We start from the raw sequence: 16703 nt of genomic DNA, 5'->3' as shown, positions 1-16703 counted from the left end.
GGCCGATTTCCCTAATTTTAATCGGATTAACGTCCGGCTCCCGCCATTTTTTTTTAATTCCCCTCATACAGTAGGAGGGGTCGACCAACGCATGGTCAACTAATCGTGTGGCGACTTTGCTTTCGCTTTTATTTTGTTTGTTTTAGGTTTCCGTGAATAAATAGGTCTAGTCAGAAACTACACAGCTGCAAATTAGGCCCACGGAAATAAAAATAAGCGTGGACTCCTTGCTTTCGCCATCACTGCCATCACTGATGGCAGAGCGGCAAGCCGCCACGGGACTGGGTGAAAGGTTGGTCGACTCCTCCCACAGTTTGTGGGGAATTAAAAAAAAAGAAAAGGCGGGAGCCCAACGTTAATCCGATTTAAATTAGGGAAATCGGCCGCACAGGGCAATAATTCGAAGTTTCCAAGAACGCTCGGAACGTGTAGATCGAGTTCCAGCGGTTAAAATACAAGTTCAGATTCCTCTTCAGTCCACCTTTAAGAGTAGCAGTGAAATTTAAACTTAGGCCCAGACACACACACTGTTACTAGATCTCTTATGGTAAAAGTAAACACTCTAATAGGCGCAACCAGCACAGAGGAGTTGTTTTCCCAGCCACTAAAGGGCAAGTGCCCCCCCCCCCCCCCCTCCCCTGCCCTCCTCTTAGCTGTTTGGTCCTTTATAATTGTACTTAGAATTCCTTATTTTCTTTTCCCTCTCTTTTAGTAAAGCTTTATGTGTGGGACATATATTAGTACAGCATTAGTGCAGTAGCATTTAGGTTGTCGTCTCACAAATGATTTCCGGCTTCTCTGTCGCGGAGTCTCCCGATTGGTTGAGAGGGTTGTGACATCATCAACACCACATGACCACCAGTGGACCAATCATAGGGCACCACCAAATTTGAAAATCTGAGGAAGTAGGCCCACCCCAGAAAGCGGACTAGGGTGGATTAGTGGGGATTAATGTATAGATTAAATTGTATTAGTGGGTGGATTTGAGTAGATTAGTGGGTAGGTTAAGGTAGATTAATTGGTGAATGACTCTGGAAGGTACTGAAAGGTTCTGAAAGGTGATGACTCATGCATAACATGTAAGGGCAATGGAACCTGTTCCAACCGTAGTTCTGGCAAGAAAATTGCGAGACCGTTATACACTCTTTGTACACACCATAGCAAGCACTCTAAGTGCTGTTGCATTTTTTTCTTTGAGATTGTGGTTAAGAAGGGCCGCAAGTTTTTGTTACTGTTATTTAGCGACGCTTTGGAATGTTAAACCCTATGTACCACACTATGCCAGCATTTATTTAGAGAGAGCAATCTTTAAATTTCCTAACGTGCATGTTATGTTCCTTTAGCCTCTTCGAGCCACGTGTAATTTAGCATCCTGGCCACTGCCTAAATGGGCAAATAGAAAGCTGACTTCATCGCTTCTAACTGTGAATGCTGGAAAAAAATATAGGAGGGGACCATGAAGCTCGGCCTGAAGGGCATGATGCGATAGCGTTACTGGATTGATGCCCATATATGAGTAATTGACCATCCTCTGCTTAACATTCATAGATCCGTGTGAGTCCTGATACTACTCCTGGTGCAGTGGTGCAGCGGTTAAGCGATGTGCCTCTGCCCTGCGATGGCAGGTGGCGCCACTAGTGGGGCTTCTGTGACCTAGTTTGCTCACAATCCTGTCGGCAAATTGTGATGACGTCACAGGGTCACGTGACCTCGGTGACCTACCTGCCCCCTACGTTGCTTCTGTGGGGATTTTTCGCTCACGGTCAGCGACACCCATGATGGTGCTGGTTTTTCTGCAACACGACTTCCTTAATGCTGTTGTGTTGCAAGTAAATGTCTTTTCCAACCTTTCAAAAAGTACCTGTGAAGTGCTTCATGGTGTATCTTTATTTATTCTTAAAGAGGCAGCACCATTGAGGTGGCCGATCTAATCATGGTAGTTGTCTGTTGATATACTTTAACAAAACTTCGTGCTATACTTCGTGATATACTTTAACAAAACCAAGTTTCAACTATGTCTGTTGATCATTTCTTGCTTTTTATACAGAGCACGTTTTCTTGAGAGGCTGTGGTATTTAGAACAAATGCACCTGAAAATGAGGATCGTGGTGTGTTACAAAATGTTTTGTATTTTGCTGCCAATACGTAGTTTTTTAGGCTCATGATAAGCACAGTGAGCATAAAAGACATATTCTGCTACTTTCTTCGTCTGGGTGCTGGATGTGTTTCAATTGTCTCGACTTAATGATATTAGTGATAATATTTGTTAACAAATTATTAACAATGTATATTTATTAATAAAATGCATTTTTAACAAAAATAAAGTCCTCTGAAAGCCTTTTGCTTATGAAAAAGAACATTTGTATGGAAATTTGTGAGCGTTAGGTGCTTTGGGTGAGTATGTGGTTTACAGGCCATCATTGACATTGACACGTAGGCATTTTGCCATTGCATCACCAAAGTGACACTTCTTGACGCAAAATGTGCTTGCTGAAAGTGACACTGAAGTTGGCCCGTCTGATTCGGATAGCAGTCGTCCTCTCGAACTCTTGCTGCAGTAATGATCGTGCAGCTTTCAGTGCTCTGTGGTGTAGTTGTAATTTTGCGGACTTAGTATGTCAATAATTTTACCACAGTCCGTGCTTAAAATAGCCAATAAATCGAAAAGTCATCGCCGACCTTAGAGTGATCGCCACATAAAAAAAAAGTTTTGTAAGATGACTGTTCAGGTCTTTTTGCTGATTACCGGTCAGCAAGCAGACAAATGGTGAGCCTTGCATGCTGAGATGACATGATGTTTGTTCAGAGTTTATCTTAGTTGCCATTTGTGTGCTAGTTAGCAAGATCATAGCCAACCCATGCTAATCTGCTAGTGTCTTCCATAGCTTGCAGGCTCAGCTAAAAAAAAATAGAGCTTCTTTAAAGCTCCTAAGTAAGGAGCTTAAGTAACAATCTTCGTATTCGTCTTAATTTTTTTACTTGCTGGTACCCTCAAGACCAAGTGGTATTGCAAAGGAGGGCGGTTGAAAAATTGCTGCGGCATAGCTCAAAAAAAAAAAAATTGGGAGAAAAGCAATGGTCTGTTTTGAGGCTTCTGATAATACACTTAGCTTACGAGTTTCAGAGATGAGTCCCATGCCAAAAAGTGGGGACTTGTATGGGACTTGATGGTGACAACTCCATCCAATTTATGTTATTAGTAAAAAGTGATTTTTTGGCTCTTTCTGGCTATGCTCATGTTGGTCTACCAGGAAAGGACGCATATGTTGCTGAGAAAATTGGAATTAAAAATTTTCATGCCACTTGATTCAGACTCCTGACATTGAAGACTGAGAAAGACTCCGTGATCACCTGGAGAAAATGGAAATCAAACTGTCCTAATGCACCATATTGTGTGTGCAAAAACAGCCATTGGTGCAATGCCTTTGTTTAGATTTTTTTACCTTTTCTAGCGAATAAAATCTCGTCTGCGGACTGGCACATCTCCATCATGCAGCCTGGGCTAGTATGTTAAAGGTGCACTGAAGAGGAATCTGAACTCGTCTTTTTGCCGCAGGGAACTCAATCTACACGTTCTGAGCATTCTTAGAAGCTTCGATTTATTGACCTGTGTGGCCAATTTCCCTAATTAAATCGAATTAATGTCCGGCTCCCACCTTTTTTTTTTTAATTCTCCCTCGTACGGTGGGCGGAGTCGACCAACGTGTGGAGTGCCTTTCACCCAGTCCCGTGGCGGCTTGCCGCTCTGCCATCGGCGGAGTAATACGTAGTAATCCGCAGAAGCAAATAGTCTGCGCGTGTTTTTATTTCTGCGGGCTTATTTTGTGGCTATATTATCTGCGAATGAAACTATTTATTCACGGAAACCTAAAAAACAATATAAAGCGAAAGCAAAGCCTCCACGGAGCTGGCTGAAAGGCACTCCACGCGTTGGTCGACTCCGCCTACCGTACGAGGGAGAATTCAAAAATAAAGGCGGGAGCCGGACGTTAATTCGATTTAATTAGAGAAATCGGCCACACAGGGCAATAAGTCGAAGTTTCTAAGAATGCTCGGAAAATGTAGATCGAGTTCCCGCGGCAATAAGGCGAGTTCAGATTCCTCTTCAGTGCACCTTTAAGAAACTGCTACGTCTGGCATCTGCGGTATCCTGAAACACTATTTGTAGAAGCTTCCCTTTTTCTGTCTCTGCAGCTTTCGTTGTTCTTTTGGCATTGGCAACGCTGTCCTCTCTTTTATTTATTTATTTGCATTTCGTGGTACATTTCTCTGCTGCCTTATTTTCGTGAGGCATCAACTGGCTGCTGTAGGCATCCTATTTTGAGGCAACAAATGCCATCATGACATGAGTGAAAGCTTGAAGCACGGCGAGGGCCGTAAGAAAGAAACACAAAAAAACAGGCAGGCAAGATTGCTGTGGGTGCCCTTAAAGCTGTGACATTTACTTATTTTGATTGGAGCTATTGTACGTGGCCTCTGATCTCTTTCTTGCATGAACGTGCAACTCGATAAGACGGTTTCGTGTTCCTCATGCGAGCTGGGAAATTTGTCACGCTCCGCGGTACCGCGCCGCCAGGTCTAGCCAAAACACACATTATTTCTTTTTTTTTGTTTCTTTTGCTCTTGAGAGCATGTTCGGCTTTTGACATTCGAGCCAGCTTATTGCAATTCATGCGACATTTTCCGTACCTTGCTGCTTGTAGCTCTTCTTCCTCAGGTTCGTGATCCTCATGCCGAGCTAGAAGATTTGCATTGCTGCTCCTGACTTTAGTCCATTGCTCCCTTCCGTCCGCTCGGCTCTTTGTGTCTGTGTCACCTTTGACCTATGGAGGCACCACGGCCACACCAGGAATCATTGTTGGCTCCATTGCTATGCAGTCGTTGCTCCCACCGTAGCAGCTCAGCATCGAAGCATTTTCGCTTTGTGTGGATGTTTCGTGACTGGAATCGCTTGTGGTACTTGTTTTTGTTTTTTTATGGTTTCGTGGCTGCTTTCGTCATGCCTGTAATCTTTCTTCTTCGATTTTTCTGCTCATTGACATGATTCGGTTCATTTTTTTTTGCGAAAGGATTTCCTCCGCTCATGCGTAGTGTTTTCCTGAGAAAGATGAAAGAAATCAGGAGATGTAATGTTTTAAGAGGGTTGCAGCTTTTATCGTATGTCCTTAGTGTAAGGCGGATTCACAGAGGAAACAGTTGGTTGCTTTACAAGAGAGGTGGAATTGTGAGCCTCGGTCATTGGTCTCTGGTGAGGCAAAAATTACGAGAGCATAAAATTTGTCAGCAGGAAAAGAAAAAAGTATAGCGGTCATAATTTTTGCAAAGTATAGTAAAGTATAGTTCGGAAGTGAAAGTTTGGAAAGGCGTTTATCTGTCCATGCGTATGCTTGTGCTACACACAAAAACTGGAGATGCCCACATATCTTCCTTAACCATGACATGTGGATGTTTTTGATTTGAAGTTCTTTCTTTCTTGAGCAGTTCGTTTGCAAAGGTAGTATATAGTGGCTTCTTTCTGTGTTTCATTTTCAATAATGTGTTGTAGCCTGCTATTTAAGTACACCGGGTTTCTTGTATACTTCCAGTCACTAGCTTAAGGGAGCAATACCGGTGACTTTGGAAGTCTCTTTTGAGTGGGGGCACAAGGCTCAGAGCTGGTCAGCTGATTGGAACAAAATAAAAAACTGAGTGCCTCCTCATCCTTACTTGTTCAGGGGTGCTTGGGAAGTAGCTAATATGTCCACAGCAGCATGTGGTCGAGGATATGTGTGCATAATCATAATTTGGTCTGGTTCACTTTATTGATGACTGTCTGGCCCTGTCAGTATTAGTTGTTCAACTAACCGTATAGGGAGTAATGCATGTCCATACTTGAAAGAGCATCCACAAAGCAGCTGGCACATTGACGCTTTTGAGTCATTTGCTTGCTAAGCATGTAGGCATGCCAGAACAGCTGCATTTCCAGCCATTCTTGCTTGTCTTTCAATGTTGAGTATTGCCGCTTGGCTTTTTTGTTAGCGTGGTTTGGCAACTGAGGTTTGCGGAGGCATCATGTGCGTGTCCTGTTTTGCTGACTTCATGCACGCGTGGTGGCTGCGAGGACAAAGTGAGACGATGAAGGCAGCTGGTATACACTTTCAAGAAGCACATTTGTGCACTGCAAGCGCGGTGTGAGGTCATGGTGTGGCGACACTAAGGCAGTCATCCCTGCGCTCAGAAAGCCGCTGCCCCATGCCTTCACAGCCTGTCGCTGTCGTTTCCTGTTTCCCTCCCTCGCGGGTTGGATGACTGTGGATGCTCGGCTATAAAATACGCAGCTGCGAACCTAACAGGCATGAGCGCATTGTCGGTGTCTGCACATTTCCAGTTCAGTGAACTGTTTTTATGAGTTCTTGCTTGGATTCAGTCTTGTAAACAGGAAAGGCAGTGATAGGTAGACGTAGTGCCTGAATTGATTGACCTCTGGAGTGATAAAAATTGCTAGGGGAGAGGAAAGTGTGGTATTAAATTGAATGTTCTGCCCTGGTTCAGGGTAGTTTTTTCATCAAATCTGTGCTGATCCTGCGTGCAGTACTATCAGGGACGCTCGTCATCAGTGTGGGCCGCAGGCAAACATGTGAGCGAACATTTTTTTTAACTGAGCCCAACACTGGTTCTTGGTTTTGCACAACCTTGCCTAAAATTAGGCCAGAGAGAAATACTGCAGAAGCAACATTCAAGCTCCATTGCATCAGGTTGTCTCTCAATAGCAAGTTGCTTATTCTGTATCCTTGGCTCTGTATCTGTTGCATCCCGAAGCTGTTGGGAAAAGCCGTGATAGATGAGCCTTTTTAGCATCCTGAGCACGTGCTCTTCTGCCTTTCTCTCGCGTTGCTTTCTAGATTGGTCTTGCCTCACTTCAGACTCTTCCACCTTTGGCTGGTCCCCTCGTGCACAGCAAGGGACAGGGCATTGTTTGTGTTTAGAGCCTTCCCACTTCTGTATTCAAGAATGCCCCCGATCCTCTTTGCTCTCATGGCAAAAATTTTGTGAAGCGGCATTAACAAAAATAAAATTGCCTCGCCTGTGCCGCTAGGTACAGCAAGCTAGAGCTCTCATGACAGATGGACCCATTGTTCTGACTCGCGTGCCTTGTGTTGTGGGTGGGTGCATTTTATTATCGTTGGAGAAGGTTTGGCATTGTGTGCCGCATTTCCTTCGAAAACGTTTAGTGCCTGGCCGTTGCTTGTAGCCCTCACCACTTATTTCGCCCTTCAGTGTGCTTGTTCAACATATCTGCCCCTGTTCAGTTTTTGATGTATCTGCTAGTGTAATGAGTAGGAAAGAAAGGTCAGTGAAATGCTGGCATCGCACTAATGAGGAGTGATTATTAGCTCGCAAAAGGCAGGTGCTAAAAGGGTAGAGAGAGACTCATTGGCACAGCCCATGTCCTGTGGCTGGCATTGGGCTGCGACTATTGTCCGTCTGCGGGATGTAGAAGACCTCTGCCATCTCCTCACATTCTTCTTCCGTGGTATCTCCTTCCGCAAGTGAAAGTGTCAAGACGCACTCTCCTTCTTCGTGGCTTGCTTAAGCAGCATCTTTGCACATGCATGCCACCGAGCTCTTAAAATGTCTCGGAGAGCCGGCGACAAGAGCCATAACAGCTGCTGCCGTCGGGATGCAACAGCTGCTAGCCAAGCTGTCCTAGCAACAGCATGTTACAAGTGCCTCCGTCCTCCTCGCCCCTCCATTTGCCTTCTCCTCTCTCCTTTTTTTTTCACTCTCTCTCTCTCTCTCTTTCCTGAGCTCACCAGCTGTCGCATTTTGTGCATAAAGCATACGGCTGCAGTCGGGGGTTGGCTTCATGGAATTGGCGGGCTTTGCTGCGGCATTGAGGCAGTGCGGTTTCAGTGCAGAAAGCTGGCGGCGCTGCTTGCATTGTTCAGCTACTGGCCTGTCGCGGATTTAGGCGGCCATCGCAGACGGGCATGCGTGTAGACGGATGAGACGCGCGGATGTGTGAAGTCGCATCGCTGTGAACTGTCATCGTCAGGCTTTTTTTCCGTTCGATGCGCGCGCCTTTGAAGGGCCTTTTTTCTTCTCTCGTTGTGTTTGGTGCTGATGTCAAGCTGGCGTCTGTTGGGCTAGTAGAGGACGGTGCAGAGGTCCGAGGAGGCTACTCGTTCTCTTCGTGGTGAGTGTCCTTTGTGTTTATCTGCTGGCACAAAGACTTGGTCTTCATTTTGATCGTCGAGTCTTTTATATCTCAATTTTTTGAAGATAGCAATGTTGTGAAGTCTTTCATAGTCTGATTCCGCGTTGAGAGGTGACAATGGTCCTCAGAGCAAAAAGAATTGGTAGTGTGTGCAGATATTTTGGCGCACATCAAATAACCCCACGCGTTTGGAATTAACCATACGCCTCCTACTATGGTGTGCCTTGCGGACCACAGTGCTCATTCGGCACGTGAAAATCCATCGATCAGTTTACTAATGTCGATGTGGAGGTGGTGCGGTGCTGTGTTTTGATTCCTAAACTAGCTCGGTCATTTGGTCTGTTGTCTTGTCTTCCGTGGCTCATGCTTTCTTAGAGGTGGCACTTTTCTTTTTTGATTTGTGAATGGCACGATTAGTGATTGTGCTTGTCTAGCTTATGAACAGAAAAGCAGCCTCATGTCAAATGGGGGAACTGATCACCGCCAATAGAAAGGTTATTTGTGTGACGAAGCATAAACAAATGAAAAATGTTTTTCATGCTCCTTGACAAACATTTTACCTAAGAAGGTGAAACTTGCTTTCATCCTTCTGTTATCTTCTGTCTGTGTGACAGGATAGGGGATAACTGTGGAACTCATCTACGTACTGCAACAGCCTTTATGGTCGTCTGCTATAGCGGTTAGGCTATTTTAATGAATAAGACGCTGCCCCAGGGAGCAAATGATTGTTTGTGTTGGATTGTTTATTAAGGGTGTCTGTTAGCATCCACATGGTCCCTTTATTCCTTCAGCTTCCTTGAACTCTCATTTGTCTTCTCTGCTTTTTTTTTTTGTATTGCAAAGAAACTGGCTTTGTGTTCGGATTCGTGGAATTTTTGTCGCAGTTTTCGGTGAAGCCTTTTTTTTGGCTCTGATAGTTTTGCAAGGTTTGTTATCTGTTTCGCTCAGCTTCATTTGTGCACGTCTTGGAAGATTGAAGATCTTCTTTCTTGGGGTATTGCTCTTTAATCATTATTAACCTTTAGTGTCTGCTTCTCCTCTTGGAGGAAACCGCATAAATTGTGAAACGGGAAAAGGTATTTATGCTGCAAGAAGAGTCGCTGCTAAATTCTTTAATTGTTTCGTTGAATCGGATACTTAGTTCTCAGTGTTCATCACATGGTGTTTCCAGCTTAAGAGTGATGAAATCTAACGTACACGTGTCTCCAAGGTTGAAAAGCGCAGTGTGTTTGCCTTTTTCGTTTCCAGAGAAAAATGCCCTCTCAGCTTAGTGTTGGGATTACATAAAATTGTCTGCAGAAAAGAACAAGCAACGACACTTTTTCATTGTTCAGTGAAGGCGAAACGCTAGAGGCCCGTGTACTGTTCAATGTAGGCGCATGTTAAAGTGGTCAAAATTATCCACAGCCCTCCATTGCAGCGTCCCTCTTAGCTTGAGTCACGTCAAGATGTTAAGCGTCATAAAGCAAAGCACATTTCCATTGCAGCATGTGAGGTTTGTCGCCAGGTCTAACTCAAGAACAGGTGTTTTTACTGTCTATGACAGGAGCAAAGCCATAATTTATGAATTTCACGCAGCGGACACTCTTTTTGCTGACTGAATATTCTGAAGCACGTACTTAGCAGTATATTATGCAAGGGGGTCCTTCTGATACAACTTTGTGTCCGTAAAGTTGTATTAATTGTGATACAAAGACAACAAAGATCAGAGAGGACAAGGACTACTTTTAGCCGAGTTTATTGGCCTGAAAGAACCAGAGAATCAAGTTTGTGGGATATGAGAGTGAGAAAATGTAAATTGGCAGTAGAGAATCTACCTACCAGCATGTCAGTGCAAATTTGCACCTAATCTGCCCGAGGTTTGCTAGCAGCATACTTTATCAAAGAAAGAATGTATCTTTGCACAAGTTAAACGTTGTTAGTGTTGTTTTCGGAGCAAAGTTAACTTCCTGGCTGCCGTGTTTTAAACATTTTTCCTTCTCTGTTCGACATGTGTGTCTATACTGGCTACTATTTCTGATCAGTAAACACCTAATGAATATTCGCCATCTAGGCTAACACTGTCTCCTCTCAACTGTGTGTCATATAACATTGTGGTGTGTGTAATATAGCCATTCATTTTTTTGTGCAAAATTTTTGTTAGGGCATGCTCTTTTTGCTCAATCTAATCAACTAGCTTTGACATTTGGCCCAAGGAATGGTCACATTCTGAACTACCACATTTAAGAATATATATATAAAAAAAACTATGCGTGAGGGTTGACACAAAACGTGTACAGTCGTCTAGGGCTAGTTGACGTGAGTGTAGCAAGTCGCGTTAAAATATGGCTGGCCAACGGGAGAGCTCTGGTAAAATTGATAGGTTTGAGTACTCATATCTAATTTATCTTGTCTGTGTAGAACCACCAAGTATGAGAATGTGAGTTGTTGTACTGGTTTTTTTTTCTAACTAGTACCAAGTGGGAACATAAATAGCTGTTCCATTTGCCTTTATAGGCGCCTGTAGTTTGCATTGTGCAGAAACATCTGGCTTCTAAAGAAAGGCTTTTGTCTTTCCTGTAAGTGACTGTCTTTATGGTTATTAATAGCACCCATAAACAATGAAACTGTTCTTCTTGAATTGTGAAAATATGGTTTGTTTTATATCTGTAAAATAAGTATACATACAAGGTGCTGAGAACAGTGGAGCTCTTTTACTGCTGAGGCGCAGTTTTTCGTGCTTTTGCAGGATAGTGTTTAGTGACAGTAAACTTCTGAAATACAAGCTGTTGTTTCACAGCATTTTGTGGGATACCAGTGACACTGAGATGTACGTACATACGGTAGGGCTTTCAGCATCCTCAGACCTGTTAGCCGTTTATGTGAAAACTTATCCTTAGTCGAAAGAGGAAGCTCTTGGCATTGTATGCCACTTGTAAAAGTGTAGTAGAGCATAAATTTCCTCATTTTTGGGACCACCATGCTAAAATGGGCGAAATTTGTTTCTCAGAAAATATAAAGTTGCATCAAGTGTACAAAGGGAATACCATGTGCAGTCCTAACCAAGCAAGATCCCGAATACACCACGATAAATATAGATTTTAAGAGTGGCACAAACTCGCAGAAACGGCAACTACCGAATATTTTTTGGCAGCTGTTTCATCAGTCCTTGTCAGCAAAGTTTTCTGTGCAGAAATATTGTTTTGGAACTGCTAGTTTGCAAAGCCTCTCTGAGCACAGGAGCCTCATGAAATGTAACTTATTTTTTTCGTGGTTAAACAGTTTGCAGTAGCAGTTAAAACACAAGTGGAATTTGTGTTTATTGCATCGGTACACTGTTATTAATGTCAGTGGATGGGACACGTGGAGTTCAGATGTCGTGGTCATTGGACATTCCTGCGTTGAAAGTGAAATATACTTGGTATTGAAGCCTGCACTGGTGTTATTGCCGTAGCTTAATACTTCACCTTCATGGAAAGCAACCGTCGTGCTGGGATTTAGAGGGCACAAATCATGTTTCTGAAGGGATAAAAACGAGACTTCCTTGTGCGCTCTATACACGTGGACAGTATAACAACACGCTTATTACGTAGAAGGAGCCAGTTCAAATATATTGTCTTAGCTTGAAACACTCTGTAGTTTAGTGGATAACTGCAGCATTGTCACTGCACTGTTGGGCTTGCATTAGTGGTTAGCTTCTCGGGATGGAACCTGACACTCGATTTTCCTTTTGTGCTCTCGTTTTGCAAGTTATGCACACTTTTGCAGAAATGTGCCGTCGCTCCCACTTCCTGTTCGTCTTGGGCCTGTGTTTGGAAGCTCAATTCTAGAATTTTCTTTCTTTTTCGCTGTTTGATTTAATCATTATACTCGGCAAGTATCTTTGTGGTTGTCGATGTAGGCACAGGCTCTCGGGGACAGAGCAAGGACTCCTCGTCTCTCAGAAAGAGAGAATGCAGTGTTTCTCTCGATGACTGCATTTGCTTCTGTGGTAATGAGGTAAATCAAATTCAAACACGACATTCATCATGCGATCAGTGGCGCGAAAAAAACAGCACCATCGGTAGGTCTCATCCATGGCGAGCAACATCCAAAGCAGCTGCAGCAAATGCGCACTGTGACTTGTTGTTGGTTCTGTGTGACGTTGCAGCTGCTAATGAGCATTCACTTCAGGTGCAGCCACCAGCTGCCCTGGTTTATGCAAAAATTAACACAGAAAGTGCTTTGTGCTTACTTTTTTTTTCAAGAAAAAATGGTATTCTTTCTTTTTTCCCTCTAACTGTTGAAATCTAGAATCGATTGGACGGCTCACTTTGCTTATTGTCAATTGAAGAGTTCGTTGTTCAGTTGCCTGACAATGTGACCTGTTGATCTGTTTTTAATATTTCTGTATTATCTATTTCTATGCTACCCATGTTTGTTTTTACTAATGTATGTACCCACTCCTGCTATGTCTCTTCTCTGAGACAGCAGTATTTCTAAATAAAAAATAAATAAAATAAATAAATAAATTTCAGTCAGTTTTAGAACACCAAACCTTTTGGAAAGTTTTGGCACACTGTCGTTTCAGTTTCAGATGAAAGGGAAGTTTTTAGTGTCAGTGACTTTGTGTCTATCTCTCTCAGCATATTTACTGTCTTTTCCTGTTCTATTAAAGTTTTTATTTGGCTTGACTTGGCATAGAAACTACTCTAAGTAACTTTTTTTTTTTTTGCTACAGCTATTTCTTTGCATCACTGCTTGAACAGTTTGATTTTTGCCACCGTTACTTTTTCTTTTCTTTTTTTTTCATATTGATTCTTTGCTCAGCCAGTTGGGAGAACCCTTTTGGAGGGGGGGGGGGTCAGTAAAAAAAATGGCCCGGTGGTCAAAATTTTCGATATCTGAAGGGTTTTTTTTTTTTCATGATCCTCAGGTCTTCATTTGTCTCATAGCAAAAATTATAATAATGTATGCAGTATGAATTTAGAAAAGCACAGTTCTTTGTTTTTCTGGTTGCCAGAAATTCTGAGCAAATTGTGCACGCTGAGGATTCTGTGGCCTTCTGACAACGGAGCACAACCATCATTGTGTCACTGTAAAGAGGAGAAATCGGGGCTTTCACTAATGACTTTGTAAAAAGACCTCAAATGTGGTACATATCTGTACCTCGAGTGTTTGACGTGCAAGGAAAGTTGCATTAGAACTGAAAATTGTTTCAAGAATTACTAGGCAGTTGACTGATAAAAAAGCTCCAAATCTGAACAATTTTTTTTTTCCTGTCAAAATTGGCCACATCAGACTGTACACCTGCACTTATAAAAACACACCTAACACCAAGGAGGCCTTTTGCCGAAAGATACAAACATGCTGAATGGGTCATTTGATAGTTTGGTTGTATTCGTCATGTCAAAATATGTTACGTAGATGCATCATTGTCTGTTTGCTGGCACTTGAAGCTAGTGAGACTCGTGTCCCGTTGTCTTACAAAGAATCAAGGTTGATTTTCTCAGCTTTCACTTTTTCGTTGTTTTCTATCACCCTATCACTCATTCCTTGGGCATTTCGTAACATAATAAAATATAATTATCCTGTTATCGCACATGAATCTTTGAACACATAGAAGTGCAGTAAAGCTATGAATTTTTATGTATACCTGCAACTTTTTCTTTGTTTAAGTTAACTTTTATTTTCATGAGTACCAGGCATCCAAAAAAACCTAATACCTTTATTGATCAAAGCAGGGGCTTATAAACATGCTGGTATGAAAAACTTGCGCACTTTTTCTTTAGTTATTCAACACACCTGGGACTGTGATTACTGAACTGTAACAGCTAGCCTCAAATTAAGTTCACTTCTGAAAAATTTCGTAAAAAGTTACATGGCTAAATTTGGTGACTATTCATGCATAAATAACAAAATAGTTTTTGTTGCCGCATCCACCCATTATCAACCTTAACTTCAACTTAGGGTGGCAAAACCAACTCAACTATAAATGTGTAATCACGAACCTGTCAAGGGCAAATCTGCCAAATGTAGTGAATGTGCACACCACATACTTTCTTGGGCTTTCATTTTGGGTTTTTGTTTTTTGGGCATTTCACTCTGACAGAGCAAATTGGCAAACGTAATCAATAATAGCACGCTTAGAATGAACAGTTGCGAGTATTTTGATTGAGAAAGGGGGAAAAATTTGCCTTTGACTACATGCACCACTTGTTAGTAATATCAGCCAGGGACACAAGCGTGGGAAGAGGATCAGAAGTCCGACAGTGAAAGAAAAGGCGAATTTGAGAGAAAATGGGCATCAGTGACGTTTGATCTGAGTGCTTTCGTCGACGTCAGAATGCCGTAACAAGGCTCGGAGTCTATCAGTTATCTGCCAGACCGAAGCATCGACAGACAGGACATGCCTCGGCGTCTGTTGCTGCTAGTCGTATTGCATGTGTAGATTTTATTTTAGCTCTTGTCTCTTCCTCTTTTTTCTTTTTTCCGTGCGCGCGCAGATGGCCTAGGCCTGGGCCTTTACCCTCGGCCTGCAAAGCCAGATGCATTTTACCCTCCTCCGTTGTGTGGTGCCCCGCATTTCAAATCCAGCTTTCAAAATGGGTCTAGGACTTATGAAGAGGCAGTACCTTCCTTTCACCTGGTGTGGAGGCATGCAGGTCACTTTCTCGTTATTCACGTGCTGATTAGGTGGCACAGCTCAAGAAGCTTGTCATGTACCGCCTTGTACCACGTATCGTGTGGCAGTTAATTCCTTGTTCCGCATATTATACTAGCCAGCGGTCTGTGTGCTAGATGGCTCATTCCGCATAGCTTGTGCAGCCAGTTCTGTTCATTCTATCAGCATTCACTCGTGCTAAGATATCTCGGATCAGTTTAACTTAATACTTGTTTCTGGCAACGCTCATTTCCACCTGGATTTTTTTGCACTGTTGTGCAGTGTCCGAAAGGCCTCTCTCTCCCTTTCTCTTTTTTCTTTTCGCGCTTCAGCTTTCTTTGGCATCAATTTCACTTCATTAGTTTTGTTTGTTTATTTTCTAGGTATGCTCCGGCATTGTCTTGTTTTCTATAGCCTTTTGCATACTTTTCGCAAGAGTTGCAGGAATATAAGAACCTTTCAGTTACGAATTGGGCAACACTATATGTGAGCAGGCCTTAAACCAAATTGGTCTGTTCAACAACTCCGAGGCTTTCTAAATTTTTTGAAGGACTGTAGACATCTAATTTTAGTTGCCTGGTTTCGTCTCTTGCGTGGATCACCATGTGGTATTCGCAAGCTAACTTGTAATTGAATTTTTTTCTCTCATGCTATTTTAGTTTCGGTTTCATCAACCACACGATGGCTATGACATGTAAGGACGTGTAAAAAGTGTTTAGGTCATGTAAAGCATGAAAAAAAACTGCAATATATAATCGCTAATTCATCGTTTGTTGTCATAGCTCTTGAAGCAGGCTTATGCGTTGTGGTGAACTAAAACTTTATATAGGTGAACCTCATTAGAACGAAGTTGAAGGTGCCGGCGATTACTTTGTTATAGCCGTAGCTTCGTTACTGCCCATCTTGACCTAGCTTCCGAGCGAAATCGTCATTTCTTTGTTATATTCATTATTTTGTTATAGACCGTTTCATCATAATCAGGTTTGACTGTATCAGTGATTACATAGCATTTTTTTTTATGCCTCATATAACCTTAAACACTTCTTAGATATCATAGCCATCCTTCCGTTGATGAAACTGAAACAGCATCAAGAAGAAATTCAATTACAAATTATTTAGCAGTCTCAGGGGAATGCCACAGAGTGATTCATGTATGCTAATGCCTAATGCATCATTTGAAAGAAGAAAACACGCAAGCATAAATCTTGGTGTCTATATTCCTTTAAGGTTAACTGCAGAAGAGTGAAAATATATGAGACAGTCTGTGGCAATGATACATGCCACAAGTGTCATGTGCTGATTCTTAGGCTTTTCATTTTTTTACCTTTGAGGGAATACTGTGGTTGAAAGCATGAGAGTGTGCAATTACACTGATATTGATAATGATGGCTTTGCAATTTTTTAAAAAGTATATAGCCTGATTGACAGTTATGAGGCTTGTAGATATGATGATGCATTTCCCATATGGCAGTGCATTCCGGATTTTGACATGCGGACACTTCTTGCAACTGGGCGGGGATTGGGGGGAGGGGGGGAGCAGCGTTCATGTTGTTGCAGTTTTGCATTTGATTGTAATATTCAGTATGTCTGTTTCTTCGTAATGGTAGTCACACAGTAATGGTAGTCACACAGGTAGTCACGTAATGGTAGTCTTCGTAATGGTAGTCACAGGCGGAACACATTTGGAGCGAGTAATTATTTGCTCTGTGGTGAAAAAGCACTGGCGGCTCATGCCCGGGGTTTGCACTGTTGGCTGTACTAAGAATCCGAGAATTTGATTCTGATACGCGAGTAATCAGGGGACCATTCTCTCGATTTGGCCACCTTTGTGCCAAGCAGAAAGCGAGAAGTAACACTCAGATTTTTCGTCTCAGGTTGGGCACA

At 42.6% G+C, this 16703-nt stretch overlaps 1 protein-coding gene across 7 annotated transcripts in view; it reads left to right on the top strand.

The window, feature by feature from the left end:
* Window positions 1-16703, top strand: part of Rabex-5 (Rabaptin-5-associated exchange factor for Rab5) — a 94035-nt gene that overhangs the window by 55805 nt on the left and 21527 nt on the right. The window contains exon 1 of one of the 7 annotated variants that reach the window (XM_089573305.1): window positions 7807-8176. The exons of the other annotated variants lie outside the window; for them this stretch is intronic. Within the exon in view, the coding sequence (XP_089429431.1) occupies window positions 8052-8176 (125 nt within the window). The 5' untranslated portion in view covers window positions 7807-8051. Of the gene's footprint in view, window positions 1-7806; window positions 8177-16703 lie in introns of those variants that run through there. 7 annotated transcript variants of the gene reach the window in all.

Source organism: Amblyomma mixtum, chromosome 2, assembly GCF_055824585.1.
Source record: "Amblyomma mixtum isolate Tamu chromosome 2, ASM5582458v1, whole genome shotgun sequence".
In the NCBI taxonomy this organism is placed as follows: Eukaryota; Metazoa; Arthropoda; class Arachnida; order Ixodida; family Ixodidae; genus Amblyomma; species Amblyomma mixtum.
This window is presented reverse-complemented; position numbering and strand designations above follow the sequence as displayed.